This window comes from Myotis nattereri, assembly GCF_964212035.1.
Source record: "Myotis nattereri genome assembly, chromosome: 11".
Classification (NCBI taxonomy): domain Eukaryota; kingdom Metazoa; phylum Chordata; class Mammalia; order Chiroptera; family Vespertilionidae; genus Myotis; species Myotis nattereri.
The window spans coordinates 70,462,011-70,485,943 of NC_138086.1; the positions used below are offsets into that span (position 1 = coordinate 70,462,011).

At 46.9% G+C, this 23,933-nt stretch overlaps 1 protein-coding gene across 4 annotated transcripts in view; it reads right to left on the reverse strand.

Annotated features, from left to right (window-relative positions):
* ATXN7L1 (ataxin 7 like 1) overlaps nt 1–23,444 on the reverse strand; it is a gene marked incomplete at its 5' end in the record, with an annotated part of 224,256 nt that extends 200,812 nt beyond the window's left edge. For all 4 annotated transcript variants that reach the window (XM_081101954.1, XM_081101952.1, XM_081101951.1 and 1 more), the window contains 2 exons: nt 22,663–22,731; nt 23,264–23,444. In XM_081101954.1, the coding sequence (XP_080958080.1) occupies nt 22,663–22,731; nt 23,264–23,444 (250 nt within the window). The remainder of the gene's footprint in view (nt 1–22,662; nt 22,732–23,263) is intronic.
* Between the last annotated feature and the right edge of the window lie 489 nt (nt 23,445–23,933).

Genomic DNA, 23,933 nt, shown 5'->3' on the forward strand with positions numbered 1-23,933 from the left:
AGTAAGGAAAGAGACAGAAAGCAGGTCTCTGTCCCCAAGACACCCAGTTCTCTCTCCTTGTTGCCCCCTTCCTTTCTAACCCATCTCTTCATTTTGAAAGATGATCTTCCAACTCACCTTCCCACAACACCTCCCTCCCTTCACTCGCAAAGTCTGGGCCATTTTTTGCGCCTCCTACAGTTTATTCACAACCTCGCAGTTAACCTGCGGAAACCACGTGATTTCTTAGACCTGCCCCTCTGTCTGGCAATGATAACAGCTGCCATTTCCTGACCATGGACAGTGTGCCAGCTCATGAGTCAGCCTGACCCTCCCCTAGGACCAACACCGTTGTCGAACTGAGTAAGCTGACGCACGGAGAGGCGAGGTAACTTGCCCCAAGTCACACAGCGAGCAGGCAGAGGGGCCAAGATGCCAGCTAAGAGCTGAGTGCAAAGCCTGTGTTCTTCCTTCTCTACCAATAAACTCCTCTCCTACCAATGCTACACAGGAATGAGATTCAAAGGTGGCTTCCTCATCTAGCATACCATGCGCTGTCTGTCTCTCAATCTCTATCCCTGTCTGTCTTGCAGGCAAAAAGCCTGAATACAAATCATGTCAACAGGGCTAGTTTTCCAAGTGGTTCCACTACCCAAGCTTCTCCCCAGGTCTCTTCTCTCCAACCCAGAGAGAAGAAGTCTTCCTCGAAGGAGATTTAAAAGTGTTATGGACCCTAACACCAAGATTCAGCTCTTAAAGCAGCACACACATTCCTGTTAGCTTGGATCCTGTCCCATGTCGTGCACTCCATGGTATATCTGGGTACATGCATGCCTCATGCATGAGCTGTAAATTTCTCTTAATCCTTTTTTTTGAAAGGGGGAGGGAGGCCCACATCTTTGAGGGGGATCTCAGGAAAGCCACAGAACCCACGTCCCGCAAAACTGCACACACAAAATACGCCCTCACACTTCCACGAGTCTTCATGCAACTGGAGGGCTTCATACATCACACAAGTCAAGAGTCACTGTTCTGTGTCCCTCCCACAGTCCAGCAGGGGAATCTGTGCACAGTTAGTGCTGAATAATTCTATTAAGGAAAAATGCTACTACTTTTTTCTCCTCCTCTTTCCACCACCGCCTTTGGTCAGAAAGAAAGCAGCCGATCGCTTTTTTCACACTTTCTATGAGGCACATTCCCGTTGCTCCCTCCCTAGGCCTCTGTACCATCTCCCTGGTTCTCTGTGAAATTCCACCAGCATCCTGTCTGGTTCCAGGCCCGGAGTCTTCGAGCCTGTGTCCCGCCCTGTGCCATCCACAGCCCACCCCCAGAGGCCTGCCCCCTGTGGTCTGAATGTTTGTGTTCCTCCAAATTCACAGGATGGAATCCTAGCACCCAATGCAACGGCCATAGGAGGTGGGGCCCTTGGGGGTGATGCGGTCATGAGCGAGGAGCCCTCAAGAACAGGATGAAGGCTCTCATGAAAGAGACCCCACAGGGCTCCCTGGTCCCTTCTGCCACGTGAAGACAGTGAGAAGTCTGCAGCCCGGATGAGGGCTCTCACCAGAACCTGACGGTGCTGGTGCCCTGATCTCACACTTCTGGCCTCCGGAACCGTGAGAAACAAAGGTCTGTTGTTTAAAAGCCACCCGGTCCGAATGCACTCAGACACTGCCCGTTCCTCCCCCTCCCTGACAGATCTCGCTGGCTCTGTGTCCCAGGGACCGTGCAGCCCTACCCTTCTCAGAGATGAAGCTCACGAGGCCTTGCCCCTGTAACCGCCCCAGGCTGCCCTGATGGCTGGCAGAGGGAGACCCAGTCCCAGAAATCCTGACCCAGTTAGTTCAGCCCTTCCCACTGGCCTCTACCCAGCAAGTGCTCCCTCCCGCCCAGGAAGCAGGAGCACCGGTGGCCACGTGCAGCCTGGCCTCTCAGATTTCCAGCCCCGGCAGGCTCCTCTGGAGAGGAAAGCACCCTGTGCAAGTCAGGAAAGGTGCCCCTCCGGGCAGATGCAGCCTGGCCCTGGGCTGGCACACCTGAACAGGGCCCCCTTACGCATACTCTGGGCAGCTCCGACTGGAGAGGCCCCGGAGCTGAGTTACCTCGGAAGAGCTAGGGAATCGTCTGATTCCCTTCGGGCCTCCATCTGACACCCGGGTCCATAGCAGCACTAGGTGCAATGGCCAAAGGGAGCAGACAGCCCACCAATGGAAAAATAGACAAACAAAAAAAAGAGAAGAAATTCTGATACACGCTACAGTATGGATGAACCTTGAGGACAGTATGCTACATAAAATAAGCCAGGAACAAAATGGCAAATCCTGTATGATTCCACTGACCTGAGGTCCCTAGACTAGGCAAATTCCTAGAGACAGAAGGCAGAGGGCGAGGGGCGGGGAAGTGGGGAGTTATTGTTTAATGGGTACAGAGTTCCTGTTTGGGATGTTAGGAACCTTCTGGAAACGGACAGCGGCTATGGTGGCACAACATTGTGCATTTAGTGCCACTGAGTTGAATACTTAAAAATGGTTAAAAAATAATAAATTTTATGTTATATCTTTAAAAGTTTACAAATTATGTTATTTTCTTAAAAAAAAAAAAAAAGAAGAAGGAAAGAGCCGCACCTGTCTTCTCCTCACTTTGAAAAGATGAGGATGTTTTATACTTCCCATAGGGGCTGGAGGCACCCACAACATTACCTCAACACCTAATCTCCCGCCACAGCATCCCCCGAGGGCCGCGCGCCTTTGGACGGTGGCAGTTTGAGACCCCACGGGAGGAAAGGTGTCACATAAATGGAAACATCTTTTCCCTGCTGCCCGTTTCCTCCACCCACAGACCCCGTCCCCACTTCCCCCACTCCTCACCCTCTCCTTCTGTCCCCACAGGCAGCCAGGCCCAATCTGGGGAGGCATAAACTGACATCCTGTTATAAATCCGTCCCCTGGAGACCGGCCCTCTCGCTGTGCCAAGAAGTCTTTTTCTGACCATCTGTAATCCATTCAAAGGCAACTGGCAGGAAATGGCAACTAGGAAAACCCCTGCACAACGCAACCGGTGGGACCACCTCTCCTCTCGCTCACGGCCAGAGACAGGAAGTGGGCCTTTCTGGGGACACACAACCTCTGGGAAAGCACTGAACGCTGCTGGGCAGCTGTCAGGGGCTCCGTGGGCTGGAGACAGATGCTTGCAAAATTCGGTAAGAAACCCATCCTGTACTGAGTTTTTAAATGAGCTCTGCAGAAATCTCATTTGAAAAACCAAAACAAACCACAGGCCCTAAGAGGGGGGGAAAAACACAACATTATATGAAAACTAACCTCAAAAATGCTTTCTTCTGATTTCTATGGACAATTAGACCACAATTTCAAGTAGTTCAAATCCTTCTTATTACGGCTCCCCTTCCAATCTGGTATCGTCAGCTGCTTCCTCCTAACCGTGGCAGCTTTATTTTTTGGCCCTAAAAGCTGAAGCCCCAAACCACAGCAGGGGGGGGACCTGGAGCTGCCCTGTACAGGCTCGCGAGAGCCAACTGTTAAATTTTCAGGAATTTGGTGAGCCAATCAATAAATTATTAAATGTTATTTGCTATAGCTACAATGAAATGTATTCTATTAGAAAAGAATACTCAAGACTTATCACGTCCTACCTGTCTTCCTGTATTTTATTATCATCGATGCTTTGAGCAAGGGTTGGCAACTTTTTCTAGAAAGGATCAGGGAGCAAATATTTCAGGTTTTGAGTGTCTTTGTCTCAGACCCTACGCCCTGGCCTTGCAGTGCACAAGTAACCAGAGACAATACAGAATGAATGAACGTGGCCGTGTCCCAAGAAAACGTTATTTACAAATAGGGGTGACATGCAGCTTTTATCCGTGGGCCACAGTTTGCTGACTACTGCTCTTGGGGTTATTTATATCTATTGTACTTGTATGGTAGAAATCCGATGTAACAGTGTTCTTGCCCGGCTGGTGTGGCTCAGTGGTTGAGTGTCGACCTATGAACCAGGAGGTGGCTATTCGATTCGCGGTCAAGGGCACATGCCTGGATTGTGGGATGGATGCCCGGTAGGAAGCGTGCAGGAGGCAGGCAGTCAATGATTCTCTCTCATTATTGATGCTTCTATAATTGATGCTTCTCCCTCTCCCTTCTGCTCTGAATTCAATAAAAATATTTTTTTAAAAACACCACTAACAACAAAAACAACAGTGTTCTTATGCGCATCTCTTCAGTGACAGAATAAGGGGCACTTGAAATGTGGTGGTGGGAGACCTTATACTACAGAAATCACCAAATGTGATAAGCCAGGGATTGATTTATTATTTTTTTTTATTGTCTAGATTTAAGAAAGGGATGGAGAAAATTTTAGTAATGCAGAATTAAAACTATATCACGTCCATAGCTGTATTGTGAATAATGCAAAAAATGAGGATATATTTTTTGGTATTTGAAAACTATTATCCAATTTAGCAAGGCCTTTGCTCTCATCACCAACAATTGAGTGATGGTTCTAACATATCTCTTTGTTCTTCCATTTTCGTCTTACTCGCCGACTTAAATGAAAATATCAACTAACACTTATATTGGATTGACACCTGTTTGTCAATTTCAGTCTCAGGTTGATCAGGGATAGAAGATTTGGCAAAATTTAACAAAAGCATTCTGTGAGAATTAACGGACTATGTGAAATTTTGCAATAAGGAGTATTAAATATTTTATTATTTGTAAATTACATGCTAAACAGCCCTTTAAGAGTAAAATGTATAATAAAAGTATCTCTGTGTAAATTTATTTAGAGAGGGAGTTGTTAAACATTTACTAGCACAACGATTGTGATAAAAAAAGAAGTTACAAATTAATTGGGCAGCAAGACCTAAAACTGTGTGTATGCAGATATACTTCAGAGAGAGAAAGAGAGAAAAGAGAATAACTCTCCCCCCAGCACAATGAAACAGCAAAACACACACACACACACACACACACACACACACACATTATCATACAAAAAAGGAGACTGTTGCCTGAAAACTCTTCTTTATAAAAAACAAAAACAAAAACAAAAAAAACCTCAATTGTGTTGGTATCAAGTAGGTGTACAACTGAAATAAATTATGAACTGGTTCTCTTTGGCATTAATGGCAGATCTGGGACTCATTCTAACTCCTTTTTCCAAAAGCGACTTTTTGGGGAACTCATAGCCTTTACTTTATGCCATTCTCTCTCTGTCAAGCGCTCAATGTCAAATCCTAACCATCTGTGGCGTAGCATTCATTCATTCATTCATTCATTCATTCATCAAACATTAACTTGGCTCCAATTATATACCCTTCACTGTGCTCCAGGTAGAACCACAAACTTAAGAGCCCCTGTCCTCAGGTCAAAGGTCTTGTAGACGGGCAACCGAAATCTCTTCCTTCCCTGAGCCCCAGGGCATTCAAGCCATACTGAAGTCTCTAGGTGGCATCAGAGCTTCTAGCCTGCTGCCTGGGAGAGTTCCTGAGTTTCCAGTTGGAGGGCAGGGCCCGGGATGCTATTCCACCTTAACATCCTGCACAGAGCCCAGCCCAGTACCTTGGCGGTTGGCCACTTTCTAATGAACCTGTGATACAGGAAGCACAATGAGCCTGTGATACAGGAAACACAATAAGCCTGTGATACAGGAAACACAATAAGCCTGTGATACAGGAAACACAATAAGCCTGTGATACAGGAAGCACGGTGAGCCTGTGATACAGGAAGCACGGTGAGCCTGTGATACAGGAAGCACAATGAGCCTGTGATACAGGAAGCATGGTGAGCCTGTGATACAGGAAGCATGGTGAGCCTGTGATACAGGAAGCTCGGTGAGCCTGTGATACAGGAAGCATGGTGAGCCTGTGATACAGGAAACACAATAAGCCTGTGATACAGGAAGCTCGGTGAGCCTGTGATACAGGAAACACAATAAGCCTGTGATACAGGAAGCTCGGTGAGCCTGTGATACAGGAAGCACGGTGAGCCTGTGATACAGGAAGCACGGTGAGCCTGTGATACAGGAAGCATGGTGAACCTGTGATACAGGAAGCACGGTGAGCCTGTGATACAGGAAGCATGGTTCTAGCTTTATAATCTGTGGAGGGGCATCAGTCATCCTGGTTTGCAATTTAACTCTAGCAGTTTACTGGGCCCAGCTAAATGCTGACCTCCGGTTGGCAGGTGGAAGAAGGATTATTTTAAGTGTAATTATCTCCTTTCTTCCCCAAATTAAAGAAGAGGGTACTTGAGTGTGTGGGACAGTGTTTCTTAATATTTTTAAACTCATGTTCTATCAACCAAGATGTGGTCACACTTTACTTCTGATGTTTGCATTGCAGAGCTCACTCTATCTAGAATTTTCATGAATGATGGGCTGTCACACTGTACTTGCATCTTATCGAAAAGTGCCCACTCCTTGCCCTTGCTCCTCCTTAGCTTAAATCATGGATGTTCAATTCCTTGCTCTGAAAATTGCTAATTGGAGGAAAAACTTTGCTCTGCTTTAAAAAACACACATCTTTTTACTGATTTCAGGGAAACACCAACGATGAGGGAGAATCATTGATCAGCTGCCTTCTGGATGCCCCTCACTGGGGATCGAGCCTGCAGCCCAGGCAGTGACCTCCTGGTTCACAGGTTGACGCTCAACCACTTAGCCACCCCAGCTGGGTTGCTCTGCTTTTGTAGGAGGCATTTAATAGTTCATTCCCTGTTGATGAGAAAGAGGTCTCCTTTATAGATGAATGTCAGCTAATAAATGTAGATCAGATTAGCATAATGTGAATATGACCATTCTACAACCCCCCAAAGAAATAACTGACCCAGGCAAAGATCACCAATAAATACCAAGACAATTCCATAAAATGTCTTGTTGGTATTCACTTGGTTTTAAAGCATCACCCACAGAATGATGTGCTAATTGAAGAAAGAAAACATATCTACGATGGAGAGAGGTGGTCACCACCTCACTGAGTGATCGATACCTAATAATGGGCCTCCCTGACATCATGTGCCCCCTGATGAGATGCTTGATGAAGTGCTCAGAATTACCCGGGAGGTATTCTTGCCAAGATGCTGAGCCTGAATCTGAGACTTTAGCTCTAACTTCCAGTATGGAGGAAAAACAGGGCATAGAAAAAGAAGGTGAATGACACCATGAGCAAGTGATCAGACAGGTCAGAATGTGAAGCATTTTAAATGTTTTATATATATGTACATGCAAAAATATATGTATACATATATGTATACTGTATACACACATACAGGGGGCACTGTTCTAGATTAAAATTGGCACAAGAGGCATAACAACCAAATGTAATGCATAAATCTTGGTAGGATCCTGGTTATATGTGTGTGTGTATGAAAAAGCAGCCATGGAAAAAGCAGCTATACACTTTTTTGGGAGTGACAACAGGAGAAATTTGAATAGGAACTTGATAGTAGATGTTATTAGGGGACTGGTATTACAATTACACAGGAAAACGCTCTTATTTTAGGAGATGCATGCTGAGTGAAGAACTTAGGGGTGAAGTGTCACACTATCTGTGGCTTCCTTCCCAATGGTTCAGCAAAAACATACATACATATTTATATAAGATGAGGCTCTGAGAACTTGAATAGCTCAAGGATACACAACCAGTATGTGTCAAAATGCTAAATATTTAGAAGTGAAATGTCATGATGTCTACAACCTAGTTTCGAACGGTACAAAATATGTATCTTTGTAAGAAGGCAAATAAGATGAACTGTGAACTAATTTGTAACTCTCAGTGGTGCATATATGAATGACCATGGTACTATTATTCCAACGTTTTTATATGTGTGAGAACCTTTTAAGTTAACATTAAGATGAGGGGCCAAAAAGAAACAAGGGTGCAATGTGGGGTTACCACCAAATCTGAACTGTGCAACTTTAGGCTGCTCAAAGGTGTCTGTGACTTTGGGCCCCGAATTTCGCACTTTTCCACTGACTTCACTGCCTAGGTAGGAAGCCCTAAGGGATCCCAGAGCTGCAACATCCTAAACTGAGCTGCGCCTTTTTGCATTGTGGCTTCAAATATCCACCTGAACAGAAACTTCAGGAGTCCTGCCAGTTCTTAGAATCTCAACAACTTTAAAACATTAGGTGATAAGTCAAAGAAACTCATACATAGGTCATTTCCAGACTGCTTTTAAAATGAAAATACTTACAAATGTAGAGTTGTTTAAAGGATACAGTTTCAGTTTTACAAGAGGAAAACAGTTCTGGAAATGGATTGCACAACAATGTGAATGTACTTAACACTATTAAACTCAACCCTTAAAAATGGATAGGATGTCTCCCAGGACAAGGCAAACAAAGGAAAAAATGAACAAATGGGGCTTCATCGGATTAAAAAGCTTCTGCACAGCAAAAGAAACCATCAACAAAATGCAAAGGGACCCCACTGTATGGGAGAACACATTTGCCAATGGGTACAACTGAGAAGGGGTTAATTTCCAAAATATACAAAGAACACATACAACTCAACACCACGAAGACAAATAATCCAATTTAAAATTGGGCAAAGGATCTAAATAGATACTTTTCCAAAGAGGACATACAGACAATAAAAAAAAAAAAATACAGATGGCCAATACATATATGAAAAAAAAAAGTTCAATGTCACTAATCATCAGAAATAAGCAATTAAAACAATAATGAGGTATCACCTCACACCTGCCAGAATGGCTACTATCAATAAAATCAACAAACAACAAGTGCTGGCGAGGATGTGGAGAAAAGGGAACCCTGGTGCACTGCTGGTGGGAATGCAGACTGGGGCAGCCTATGGGAAACTGAATGGAGCTTCTCAAAAAATTAAAAATGGAACTGCTGATTGACGTAGCAATCCCACTTCTGGGAATATATCCTAAGAGTCCCGGAACACCAATCAGAAAGTATATATGCACCCCAACTGGTATGTTCATAGCAGTGCTATTTACAATAACTAAATTCTGGATATAGCGCAAGTGCCCATCAGTAGATTAGTAGATAAAAAAGATGTGGTACATTTACACAATGGAATACTATGTTTAAAGAAGGAACTCTTACCCTTTGGGATAGCATGTATGGATCTGGAAATTATTATGCTAAGCGAAGTAATCCAGTTAAAGAAAGACAAATATCACATGATCTCACCTACGTGTGGAATCTAATGAAGAAAACAAACTAATGAACAAAATAGGTCCAGAGACCTGGATACATGGAACAGAATGGCAGATCTCAGAAGGAGGTGGGAGGAGAGGGTGGGGGCGGCGGAGAGGGGATTAACCAAAGAACATCGACGCATATAGGCATAACCCATGGACACAGACAATAGTGTGGGGAAGGCCTGGGGTGGTGTGGGGGTTGGTTGGAGGGGGGCAAAAGAGGTGAAAACAGGGGACATATGTAATACTGACAATAAAAAATGTTATTTGTATTTTACCACGATTTAAAAAGAAATGAAAATACAGGTATATGAGGACATACACCTGAAAAATTGGATGCCTAGCCAAAGTGTAACACTCTACTGATTGAAAAATAACTCAGGAAAGAAAAAGGGAAGATATGATTCCCTCACACCCACCTCTACAAGATTCATAATACAGTTGGGAAAGTAAGACACCAGGTAAACAAATGGATTGGCCATGAAGGGTAAGATTCAGGGGCCAGAGTGCATGGTAGGTACAGCCAGCAGTAGGAAGTCCAGAGGAGGCCCAGGGTGTGCAGCCTGAGAGGGTGGGGAGGGTTTCCTCAGAGAGTGAATGCGGCCCGAGCCCTGCAGAATGAGAGGCATTCGCTTGAGAGGGCGACACTAGAGGCAGAGGTCCCTAGAGAGGCAGAGATTGGGACCGGGAGGAACAGGGCTCGTCCAAAGGGCAATGCCTGTGTGGGCTTGGAAGGACTGAGCCACAGAGGACCTGGGCTACTGCATGAAATGTGCTGGATGGGGAAGTGATGAAAGGTTTGCACTTAAGGAACAATCTGATAAAATGTGACTTTTCGGGAGATTAATTCTGACGTGGTGTGAGGGGAAGATGGAACCAGCATGACCACATCACCTGTCGGTAGGTGGGAGATGCTTTCTGTGTCTTTCTCAGCCATTCGAATCAAAGAATCTTTGTCGCTGCCCCTCAGAGCCAGTGACAAGTAGGGCATCGCTGTGGCTGAAGAAAGGATAGGTCTTTCACACCAATTAAGCAGTTATTGTAAAATCTAGGCCTGGCTGGTATGGCTCAGTGGTTGAACATCAAACTATGAACCAGGTCAGGGCACATGCCCGGGTTGTGGGCTCGATCCCAGTGGGGGGACGTGCAGGAGGCAGCCAATCAATGATTCTCTCCCATCGTTGATATTTCCATCTCTCTCTCCCTCTCCCTTTCTCTCTGAAATCAATAAAAATATATTTTTAAAAAAAATCTAGGTAGGCTATGAGGCAGGCTCGCTTGGGATGGGGGCTGAGGGATGGAAAGAAATGGAGAGGTGCTGAGAACTGCTCTTAAGACAGAGGGGGAGGGGAAACCTTCCTAAAGAGAGTGGGTAAGGGAAGAATCAAAGAAGGCTTTGCACTTGCACTTGGTCTAGCAGTGTGTGGGGGTGCAGTAAGGACACCCACGAGGGGCTGTCAAGATGCAATACACCAGAGGCTGAGCCGAGCACTCTGTGTAGAAGCGGTCAGGTCTGGAGGCAGACATGTGGAATCACCACACAGGACTGAACTGTCTCAGGTGTAAGCAAGGAGCAGGGGTGAGCTGACAGGGCAAACTGGAGGGAGGAGGGGGAGGGAGCTGGGAGAAGCTGGCAGAAGGGGCCTAAAACTGCGTGTCACCCAAACTTTGGTAAAGAAAATATGGTTTTCCAAAAGCTCTAGGGCAGTCTACTACTTCATGAAAACCTCAAAAAGTACATTTGGAAAGCAAATAGCCTCTTCATCTGTCTAAGGCTGGACTGTTACATATTGGGTTTGCATAAAACAGGGCAGATCTCTATTTTCAAACGTCTCTGGCTAGTAAGTGTTTGGTCTGAGCCTCTGAAAGTGGCAGGGCTCAGGGGAGTTCCACGTTCTCTTTGGGTCTTGCCCTGTCGCTGGGGAAGATGGTGAGGAAGGGACCAGCAGCCTGGAGTCTGGGGACTGGCCAGCAGGGCTGATATTGGGGGGTAGGCCGCATGGAGCCAACCTCACCCAAATGTGAGCAGTTTCACGTTCCTGGTATTTTCCTTTCTTCCCGCCAGTCTGGGCAGATTGTCACCTGTGAAGGGTGCTCCAGCCCGCAGCCCTTGGCCCTCACTGGAAGGATCACAATACCAGCCAGCAGACCAAGGGGTCTGGGCCTGTCAAAGAAACCCCATACTGACGAGGCAGTAGGAGAGGGGATAGTGCTGAAGAGGAAACACATGTCAAGGGCTGCCCTGGTCTCTGAAGCTAGAGAGAGAGAGAGAGAGAGAGAGAGAGAGAGAGAGAGAGAGAGAGAAACACCAGCTCCTCCAGACCAGCCAGATTATGGAATAGGAAATTCTAAGAGCACTGGTTAATGGAGAGAAGATTAAATCCAAAGTCATGAACCCAACATGACCACACCCCCCATCGGCATGTGGGAGATGCATTCTGTGTCTTTCGCAGCATCTGAATCAAAGACTCCTCTTTGTCACTGCCCCTCAGAGCCAGTGGCAAGTAGGGCATCGCTGTGGCTGAAGAAGGGAAAGGTCTTTCACACCCACTTAGCAGGTGCACAGGCCCTTCAAAAGGGCCCGGCTGAGCTGCTGCGGGTATTGGCAAGCTCTCTCCACTCCATCACCCAAAGGAGCACACCCTTTATGAAAACACTACCGATCCCAATGCCAGGAGGGAAACTGACAGGCGGCCTAGAAGGTGTTCAAAAGGGAAAAAGAGAGAAATCATCACTGTAGATAGATGCCCCTGGAGTTGCTTGGCAACCGTCCTTGCTAACACCTTCTCCCAAAAAGGAACAGTTTGAGTCGGCTCCTCAGATTTCCCTGAGGCCAGGACTCTGACCCCATGCTGGAGCCCTGGGATGAGAAAGCATTTCACTGAGGGGGAGGCCAGGGGCCCGATCAGCAGGCCACTGGCTTAAGCACAGGAGGGGGAGAAACTGGAACCATTTTGCTTAAAGAACATGCTGTCTTAGGCAGGGCTGGTACTTGGCTGAGGCAAGCGAGGCGCCCTGGGTGCAACATTTAAGGAGGCCCTCACGCAGCACCTATAGGAGCCTGCGCATGCACGTCCTTAAATGTGTGTCCTGGGTGCCCCACCTGCCTCACCTCAGTCCCCACCCTGCTCCTCAGATGACATTATGAGACAGTCATTGAGAGTACAGCCTCTGGAATCAGCCTGCCTCTGGGTTCACATCTCAGGTCTTCTGCATCCCAGCTGTATCACCTTAGGTACCTCTCTGAGCCTCAGCTTCCTAGCCTCTAAAAGGTGGTTGATAATAGGAATTGGCTCCTAGGATTAAGTGAGAAAATGCACATTTAGCTCTGTGCTTAGAAACTAGGCACTGCCCAGTAAACGGCAGCTAGGATTTTTATTTTTAAAAAAATCATACAAGCAGTTCCCCGGAACCCCTTAAACTGGGCCTATGGAATCCAAACCTCTAGGAGTGGGCCCTGTGTCTCCACATTTAAGAAAAGCTTCACAAAGGACTCTCAAGGTGGGCCGGGCTGAGAGTCACTACTGTATCCAGGGGACAGTGGTTCTCAAAGTCCAGGAACCAGCAGAGCCACCTGGGGAGCCTGTTCAAAACGCCTGTTCCTGTGCCCCAGCCCCAGTCCTGACTCAGCGTGACTGCAGCCTCAGGTGCTAAGTACTCAGGCGATTGCAACGCAGGGCCACCCACATGGCCACACTTTGGAAACCTGAAACTGATTCACTCTTGCTAACAGCACAGGGACCTGGGTCCCACTCCTTGTGATTTCACTCCTGGCATCCTGAAAGAACCAGGGACAGAATGCTGAGCAAAGATGCTCAGTCACACGCAGGCATCCTCCTGGAGCAGGAACGGTGTCCTCTGTCCCCTCAAAGTGGCAGCTCTCCTAAGGGAAGTGGTACCCAGTGCCTGGTAAAAGTAACAACCGTCATCACCAAAGCTCACGTTTCTGAGCGCCTACGCTATGCCAGATAGTACCCCGTTTATTTTCACAACAACCCTGAGAGCTACTATTACCACGATTCTAAAAACGAGGAAACTGAGGCTCAGAAAAGTTGTCTCTTCTTACTTCTCACTACGCAGGCAGTAAACGGCCGCGTCAGGATTTAAATAACGCTCCATGAAGCTTCCAAGTCTGCGATGTCAATGCACTTTGTGGTAAAATATACATAAAATTGACCTTTTCCACCATTTTTAGAGTTCATCCACCTGCAGCACTTGTTCATCTTTCCCAACTAGAACTCTGTACCGATTGAACACCAATTCTCCACTTCCCCGGCCCCCAGACCTTGACAATTACCATTTGACTCTCTGTCTCTACGAATTTTACCATTCTAGGAACCTCATATAAGTGGAATCATACAGTATTTGCCCTCTTGTAGTCCAATACACTCTTAAAAAGAGTCAGGCACCACCTTGGTCTGATAGGACCAAACTAGGAATGTGTCTCAACCATGTTCCATACCCTGGTTAGTGTCATCAGTTGGGTGTCCTGTCTCCCCAGCTTGGCCCCACCCCAAGACTCCATGACCTACTGGTAAATTGTGGTTACTGTGTTAGGGTCACACAGCAACCCCGGCCCCTGTCAACCCCCAGCTGAAGGTGTCGTTGCTCTATTAATGTTCCGAGAACCACAATTAGCTTCACAGAGCAGGTACCTAGGTTCCAAGAGCCCATCCCGAGTCCCTTTTCTCTTCCCCACTATGGTGACCTAGTGTCGCTTTGTCCGGCCCTGGAGAGTATTTATTTGGTTTCCTTTTATTTTTTCTTTTAGCACCTGATCCCTAAAATTGGGAAGCAGAATTGTGTTATGAAACCACAGGTATAAGGATAAAGCATCTACATGAAAACAAAAACTTTCTCCACAGCAGAATTCCAGCTTTACTGGGGGAACTGGGGGAATCACGTCTAGCCCCTGATTGGCAAGCATCCTCCGCCTCAGCCCACTTGCAGGAAGGGATTTCCTGGGCTCCCATCATTAGTTGAAGAGCCTCAGGGTCCAAATCCAGGTCCCAGTGGCTGAAGCGGCCAATCTGAGCTCCCCCACGGAGGAGCAGGAGAGAGCCAGCCAAAGAGCCTTCGCCGGGAGCCCACCAGGGGCAGGTCATCGCACCAAGCGTTTTAGGAGAGAAAGATGTGGAAGTCCATTTCCTTTATCTATTTATTTATTTACGTGTGGTGGTGGTGGGGAAAGCCAGCTTTTTGATATTCAGTTTCTGCAACTCAAAAAAAGGCCAACCCTTGGCCAACCTTCTCCCCTCTCCATCATAGCTCCATTTGATCACTTCAGTCACAAGCAGACTCCTGTGGTCCAGTCCTGCCGACTCCCTCCCCCACTCTGCCCCACTACCCCGGGCCCCCTGAGGCAAGACCAAGTGTGGACTTGCAAGAAGCACCCCACACCCTGGAGGCTCCCCCTCGGGCTCTCTTTTGCCGCTGGAAGAAGCGTAGGCCCAGGGGAGGTCTGCCAGTGTGGTGCTGCGCGGCCTCAGGTAGGGGCAGCTGTCAGTGTGTGGCTGCTCCTCTTACCCTTCAAATGCCATCTGCCTCTGCCTCTGTGGTCTGGGGTGGGGTGCTTCAGCCTCCCCCGCTTATTCTAGGATTTTCTCAGTGGTTTCCTGTCTGTAAATAATTGTTAGCTGTTCTTCTTGTGAGGAAGAGCAAAGCCAAGAATGACCTACATCACCATCTTGGTGACATCACTCTCACTGCAGTCACTAAAGGACTGTAGTTTCCAGGTGTGACACGAGGCCACCTCGGAACTTGGGGTCCTAGGACGAAAGGGATTTGACCAGACAGGGTCTCAGCATGTCTGCTAATACATTTATGTCTACACCTGAAGGATGTCACGAATTAATCAAAGCACCATGAACAGAAGGTTAGCCCAAAAGATATAAACATGACGTACACAGGTCACCACACAGTAGCCAAGTCTGCCTAACTTTCCTAAGTTAATTCGGAAGCAGAGACAGCAAGGCTCTGTGGACGCCGGCCTTGCGTGAACACGGCCGTGCAGTCCTAATGCCACGGACCACGTGGCACAGGTCAGGAGCCCCAGGAATCAGACCCTCCTCTGCCCTTCCTATTTTCTAATCCATAACACGGGAACCCTGAAACCAGCCCCTTTGCTCTGTCACGTGCACCCCCACTTCAGACAAGGCCCATGGGTAATCACACTGCACAGAACGCCAATAGTAGTATTTCCAGCCTGACTTTAAACTGAAATCCTTCATGATTCACCGTGTGGTACTCATGACATCAGGGGCCACTGTACAATAAATGGCATCATTATCAGAATCAATGTTTCGGGGTCTCCTCTACGCACAGCGAGGGAGGATGGGCCACCCAGAATTAGAACCGGAAGCTCATTTTCTGCAGAATAGGGTAACCTGTCCCCATTTTCTGCAGAATAGAGCTGAAGGTTTGGAGGAGTCACCTGGCAAACCTTTGGACGGTTCTTTGAGGGACGGAGTCTCTCTCTCTCTTTAGATCCTCCCAAATGCAGCCCAGCGCCAGGGGACAGCTGCGTATATGTCTGCTGAGCATTCAGTAGGGCCGACCTACCTGGAATGAAGGCCTTAGACAAAGACAGATAGTTGCAGAATATTTCCATGAATATCTTAGTGTATTTTTCTTGTGTTCTTGCCTTTCCAGCTTCGCCTATACCAGTGATTCTCTATCAGGGTCCCTTTGCTCCCTGAGGGGTCTAAGCAATGTATGGACACATTTTTGGTTGTTTCATATTGGGGGAGGGGGAGGGGGAGGGGGCGGGGAGGGGCCTCTGGAATCCACTGGTAGAGACTAGAGATGCTGCTAAACATCTTACCATGCACAGGACAGTCCCCTGCCACAAGCAGCACTGCCATGCTGGGCACGTTTATACTACCCTCTCTGCTTTGCTATCTTCACTCTAAGCAACACAGACTCTCATTTCTAGAACATTCTATATTCTCTCACACTTTGGGCCTTCACACATGTTGTTTCCTTTAATTCCCACCTGCCCAGCCCTGCACACAGATAACTTCCATTCATCCTGCAGGTTTCAGTGTAAATAAAATTTCCTCGGGAAGGCCTTCACTGAGCCCCTAACCTAAATTAGGTCCCCCTGCCACGCCTTCTAATAGCACCCCGTTGCCCCTTTCAGAGTACTCTCCAGACGCCAGGACTTTTTTTTTTTTTAATCTTCACCTGAAGAGTGAGGATATCTCCCCCCCCCTCCCCTGCCCCATTGTTTTTAGAAAGAGTGGAAGGAAAGGGTGAGGGGGAGAGGGAGAGGGAGAGAGAGAGAGAGGGAGGGAGAGAGAGAGAGAGAGAGAGAGAGAGAGAGAGAGAGAGAGAGAGAGAGAGAATCGATGGGAGAGACACATTGATTGGTTGCCTCCTGCTCGTGCCCTGACCGGGACTGGGGATTGAACCTGCAACCAAGGTACATGCCCTTGACCGGGAATTGAACCCGTGACCCTTCTGTCTGAGGGCTGAAGCTCTAACCATTGAGAAAAACAGGCCAGGCGACACCAGGACTCCCCAACACCTGCCTTTGCAGCCATGGAAGCGCCGCGAGGCAGAGGCTGCGCTGTTTGTGGCTGTGCCCGGGCCTAGCCCAGTGCTGGCACACGGTGAGACTGTCTCAATGTATGACGGAGGCCAAGAAAGCAGGAGCAGGTCTTAAAACCCAAGCAAGGCACCCAGAGGCCTCAGTGATGGTTCCACTGCGCAGGCACCAAAGAGAGAATGTGGCAGCGCCTTATGAACTGATATGGATCACTGCCCTTCAGAATGCTGTAACACCTGCACATTATTTATAAAATAAGAAGTACTTAAATGAGTGGGGTGTGTAACAGCCTCCATCTTCTAGAGATGAAACAATTATTCTTGTAGAATGAGGCCTGATGAGAACCCAACACATCACATACAGCGTCCCAGGGTGTGGCCAACCTGCCTGACTTCCTGTTTTGGAAGGGGCCAGAGCCACATTTTCTCCACACAAGAACCCAGGCACATGGAAATGCCTGTATGTGAAGAGAGACTCGTTTAAAGCTCTATACTTTCAAAACTACACAGTTTTGAAAAAACCCTTTCTCAGCTTTTCTGTCTTGGCCATGGCACTCCCCCTTCTCCACAGCTGGAAGGAACCCTAAAGCTTTCTCATTCTCCAAGCCCTTACGTCTCCTTTTTACCGTTCCTCCCCCCACCCTTAGGCCACCCCATCTCTCCATCCTTCCCTCCCAAACGCTGGGGCGAGAGAAGAGAGATGATAATGAGACGTCAAAGTGAACAAATGTGCGGCTTGTTAGCAAAAGGGGAGGAAGGTAGGCTTAATGGGAAAAGAAGTTGAAATTAATGGTGAGATGAGGTTTATCTGTGTAATCTGTGGACTTGGTGTCTTCCCATCTTCTATTAGCATAGATAACGGAGTTGCCTGTATAACGATAAGGGGAAGCCCTCGCAGTTTCCCATAAATCTCCACCACTTGTCGCTGGCTCCCCTGGCTGGGATTCTAAGAGCACTTCATTCTTGCTCCTCGGTTGCCATCTTTTCCTCCAATTTGCTCCCATCCAGCCATAACCGCAAGACTCCTAACCCTGAGCTGAATGTGTTCCCACCTTCCCTGCTTCATCCAGTGTTCCAGCCCAATTCCACCAGCATCTCAGGAGGAAAGCAAACTCTTAGAGTCACAGCAAGATCTTACTGGCTCCAGAACAGTTTTCAAATTGGAAGCATTCCACAAGTTTACCTACATCAAATCAAAACATCTGGGAACATTAAAACACAGACAAATGCCCGTAGTAACTAGTATAGATTTCAAAAAGACCCAAACAAAAATCCATGAAGGATTTTCTTTTCTCAGTGATCAGACAAAACAAATTTATTGATCATTTAAAAAATTATTTTACACCTCCCGGACCTAGAAAGATTTTGTAAACCGCTCATAGCCACAGGCCCACAACTGCCTAAGTATTTTCTCTAGCTCTTAATAAAACTTACCAATGACTACATAGGAACTGCACGCCATTAAAATTGGTTTTTAAAAAATCATTACCTTTATAAAATTATAATATGATTAATTCTAAAAGTGAAATTTCTGATAAATTTTATCTTTTCCATTCATCACTGATTAAAAATCCCAATTAATTATCATAATAAAGGTTCCTAGAACTAGCTTCCTTAATAAATGAAGATGATAACCATAATAACATAAAAAAAAGAATAAAGGCAAACATCCATTAAGTGTTACCATGTGCTAACCCCTTCTGTATTATCTCAGCTAATCCTCACAACAACACTGCTATTATCTTTTTTATATAGTCCAGCACACTTATGAGTCATATGCACCCTGCTCCTTACTCATAAATTGACATTCTTGAAAAAAAAAAAAAAATCTCTGGCTGGGTGTCTCATTGGTTGGAGCACCATCTTGTACACTAAAAGGTTGTGGGACCGATTCCAGGTTAGGGCACATACCTAAGTTGCAGGTTCAGCCCCTGGTTGGGACACATGTGGGAGGCAACCGATCAATGTTTCTCTCACATTGATGTTTCTCTCTCTCTCTCCATCTCTCTTCCTCTCGCTCTCAAATCAGTAAACATATCCTCAAGTGAGGATTCAAAAACGAGTTCAGGGGAGGCAATTAGAATAGGGGAACATCTTTCTAAATCATAGAGCTTTTTCCCAATTAGCTTGAAAAAAAAAAAAGTCTTCAGATAAACCTACAAAGCTAGAGAGAAAATTATAATAAAAGGTTAGTTAGATGAACGGCCTTCTTTGAATTCTCTATCATAAGTGCATTTCTTATCTTAGATTAGGCTAACAAGGTTTCTGGGACCCTCTCTTCTCAGGAAATTTAAGTGCCTCACTGAGCCAAGCTGACCTAGGTCAGCTCACTCGCCATGAGGGGAACACATCACCCTGGGTTCTGGACTCAAACCCTCAGTCATTCCAAAGGCCTAAAGGTCACATACCATTCACAAACTATTTGCAGCAGAATATGCTTGTGTCTGAGATGCAGTGATTTTTGCCACCAAGGGATTATAAAATGAGAAAATAAACCCAGTAGTAGTTTAAGATGTTTTTAATGTGAGGCCTTGATTTTTTTTTTAAAGTTTTTCTCTTCTTCTGAAGACAGCCTGTCTGGTATGACAATATCTGAGGTGTAGGCACATTCAGCAGAGAAACTCGGGTCCAGAGGTCTCAAAGGGACCTTAGAGGATGTTTAACCCCACTTCCTTACTTTACATGTGAGAGAAGAGGCCAGAGAAGGGAAGTAATGTTCCCAAGGTCATATGGGAGAACCTAGGAAGCTGACTCAATCCCTCTCTCCTGCTCCTTTCACCACGCCAGGCTGCCCTCGATATAACCCCATCTGACCACATCCAAGCCTGGAATCAGCAACACCTTTCGAACCCAGGTGATGATTTGGAAAGGTTCAAAAGTATTTTCCAAATTCATCTTGACTGTCATTTTAGTCAACTTTGGATGAAACAATAACATTGATGTAAGACTTTATTACTGAGATTTCAAAGCCTTCAGTTAACACTTTCTACTGAGGTAGGTGGAGAATTGAAGCACAAAAGGAATGAGGAATGGAGAAGGAACTATGTTACAATAATTGGGTTATTTTAGAAGTCTGCGAGTCCTTCCTTCTATGAACTTAATCTATAAAAAATAACGTATCACAACAATGCTCACAGCAACATTATTCACCATTAAAAGATGGAAACAAGCCAAATCTTCATCAAAAGATAGATGACTAAACAAAATATGGTATATACACACAATGGAACATTATTCAGCCATAAAAAGGAATGAAATCCTGACACATGCTGCAACAGGAATGAACCATGAAAACATTATTCTACGAGAAATAAGCATGTCACAAAGGGACAAATATTGCATGATATATACATGTATATATGTAATTATACATGGTATTTAGAATAGGCAACTTCATGGAGACAGAAAATAGAATAGAGATTACCAGGGCTGAGGGGGAGAGGGGAATGGGGAGTTACAGTGTAATGAGTATAGGATTTCTGGTTGGGATAATAAAAAAGTTTGGGAAATGAATAGCGGTAATTATTGTACACCATTGTGCATGTACTTAGTACTACTGAATTGTATACTTTAAAATGGTTAAAACTGTAAATTTTGTATTATATTTATTTCATCGCAATAAAAATCATATCAAAATCTGGATTATATCCTTTTCATTTTCAATTGCTACTTATTTATTGCTATTAAGACCCAAATTTCTTCTCAAGACCTGCGTACTATGGTCATCTATGTATGCTTGCACACGCAGACAAACAGAATCACGCCCGGTCACTTTGTGTCCTGCAGAGACCCATCCACAAACAGGTATCCATCCTGAGACCACCTACATGACTCCAACAATAAAGCCCATGGCAAGACTAATGCAACCAGTGTTTCTGGAGACCCTGGCAACCAAACAACCCGACTGAGTCCCAGCTCAACCCTTAAATTCCTCACCATGGTGGTGGTTGTGGGGAGGGCGGTATATATTTAGTTTATGTGTATTCTCTCTGTAAAGAAAACTGTGTGCATATACCAGGAAGTCCTTCAGGAATAGCTAACCCAAGTCTGCTCCACCAGGTCCATGAACAAAGAGATTTCAGTCCATACATGGCTGTTGGGTGCACTCAGCAATTGCATGTTACACCGAACAGCGGTGTCCTTAATGTAAATGCATATAATTGGGAGCTAAGTCTTTGTACCTTTACAGGACAAAGGATATAATGAGCAGAATGTACCACTTGTGAATTCTGAGGAAAGGAGAGCCTTTCATTTGTCCTTAAAAGAATCCATTTCTCACGAGGCAAAGAGAATCTGAGAACAAGTCTTTTGAAATAGAAGCAGGGAGGAGGGTGCAGAATGTGAGTTTTGTGTTAGTCATAATCGATCACCAGACCCAAGAGGTGCCCATTCTGTGTCATACCGTAACGTTTACTCAACTTTAATTTAAAGGTTTTCACCACCTCATCTTCCTTCATGGAAATCTTTCCATTGCCAGTGGTCTAACAACTGAGTCCATTAGCTTTTAAAGATTTCAAGAGTTTCCAAAGAAAAACAATCTCTAGTGATACTTCCCATTGCCAACACTCATGAACATTTAGCACAAATAAGCTGCCACTCGTGAGCTGTCCACTTGACTTCATTCCCTTGCGCATCCTAAGGATATGTCAAGATCACAGTGAGATATTTAGAGGCAACATCTTTAGAATAAGGTTTCATTCCCAATCAAAGTGCTTAATTAGCAGAACCACTATGCTAGAGAACTGTCCTTGAATATGCATGCATTTTAACCTCCATGTTATTTTTTCTGAAGCACACATTTTCCTCTCACTGGATGGCCAGGAAATGATTAGGTGCAGAAAACCAACTGTCATAGGTGTCGACCCACAAAATAAGTGCCATCTTTCCAAGCAGGTTTTGGCTGCCTTCGAGGATGATATCCCGGTGTGTGAGGGAGACCATTCTTTGGAATCTAATGGCCTTATCTCCATTCATTTGGGATGAGCAACGCTCCTGTGGCCTAGTTACGGCTAAACTCTTTCAACACTTCCCACCAACCCCTTCTTTTCCCTCGAGCCATCCTCTCACCCCCAACTTCAGCCAATCGTGTTTTTAAGACAACAGTTAGTAAATCACAATTCAAATGACCCCACCCATTTGTTCAGCAGAAAGTGGCCTCTGGATTTGCTCCACGTGGACCCATAGGCCAGAGTTACATATGGCAGGCTTGCAAACATGAACAGGACATGATTTATTTATGACGACCATGTGTGCTTGATGCCCAGTTCCAGCAGGTTGTGGCTTCACTTGCCTGCCTCAGTCTAGGAGGACCTCTCTACTCACTGTGTCCCATTTCAGGTACTACCTTTCCAGGCTGGGGAAACAGAGAGGGGCAACTGGCCAGGGGGCGGCACACACCGATGCCCCTAACCCTGCTGGCCACATAACGATCTGTGACCAAACACAAGGTGGGCAAATGTAACTTGCTACAAAGGTTCGCATGTCCAATGGTTTCCCGTGGAGAGTGGAGAAGTAGCCGCTGGAATACCTGACCATGTGAGGTTCATGAAACTGTTGTGTATTTACCCACAAGAAAGGCTGGGATGCTTGTGAGGGAAGCCCCGCTCCTCATTTCACAGATTTTGACACACACACACACCCCCACCCCACCACCACCACCTTTGGCCATGATGCTGCAAATGCGAATGGCAGATAGGCATCAGCAGGTCCAAACGTGGACTCCAACTGAAGTGCAGTAAACTTCTGCCTCAACAGTCTCCCCCTCCGTACCCCCCAGTTGTATTTATACTTTGGAAGAAGTTAACGCGAAGCAGCAGACACCTGGGCGTGCTCAATTTTTGACAAGCCTTAGTCACTCTGTAACCAGCAGAACAATTCACAATATAGTCGAAAATCCTGTGAAGATCTCTGCCACACATGCTAACACTAAAATGCCAGTAGCTCCACTTACCTTCTTTATTAAGCCTCATAACCTCCCTGCTTTTTCCACCCTCTTTTCCAGCCTCTTCTAAATCTACATCTGCAGATGAAAAAGAAAAAGAAAAAAAGAAAATAAGGGAAAAGGGCGAAAAAAGGGGGGGGGGAAGCCAAAGTCAAGGGGGGCAGGGAGAGTGTTTATTTGCAAACAGATGGATATAAATACTGTATATGAAAATCTGTCCAAAATTGACAATGCGACGTTTTCTCCCAAGTCCGGATTTCCATCTACCTGGCCCAGATAGGTACCAAAAAAACTATGCAGGCAGCAACAGAGTAGCCTTTTAAACAGATACACCATGGGGCTGTGAAAGCCCACCCCGCGGGCTGCCACGGGGAGCCGGGCTGCCACGGGGAGCCGGGCACAGACAGACAGACAGACAGCCCTGGCAGCAGGGCCTCTCTCTGTGCACTGATGATCTGTCTCTGTGTGTATTTATTTAGAGAGAGAGGGAGAAGCATGGAGGACACCGGGGGCCACTCTCTCTCTCACACACACACTTTTTCCCAGTGGCTCTAGGTGAATGGAAAGGTTACAGGATAATAAAAGGAGGAGGAGGCGGTGGGGTTCTTACTGTCGGAGCAGTGTAATTTGGCGGCGTCGATCCAGGAGGACCAGGGTTTGCCCAGAAACGCCTCCGGACTGGGCACTTTGCGATCCAGTGTCGCCATTGCTCTTCCTTCTTGTTGCTTTTTCCCTGTTCCTTCGGCAGCAGCAGCCGAGAGACACGGGATTCGAGAACGCTCCGACGTCATCTTCGGAACGTTCCGACATTGAGTGCTCTGAACGCGGGCGGGAGGAGGGAGGGATGGGAGGAGGGGCGGGGAGAGGAGAGCGAGGAGGAGGAGCCGGCGCCCCAGCGCCCGCCGCCGGATGGGCTCCGCACGCGGCGCGCACGGCCGCCAGAGGCAGCAGAGAGGCGCCGGCTGCTCCGCGCCCGGCCGCCCGCCCGCCCGCCCGCCCCGCCGGGAGGGGCCGCGCGCAGGGCCAGCCGAGCGCCGGGACCAGAGGCTGCCGCGCGCCCCGGGGAGGAGATGCTGCGCCGCCGCCGCCGCCGCCTGCACCCGGGGGCCGCGAGGGGCCGGGCCAGGGCGCCGGGCGCCGGGGACGGACCCGGAGAGCGCGGCCTGGGCCGGAGGAAGGGTGGCCTTTCCCGCAGAGTTGCAGCGAGAGGACTGAAAGTTTTCGCCTGCAGCCCTTGCGGGGTGTCCTGCCCTCGAGGGGCCTCCGCACGGATCCCCGCG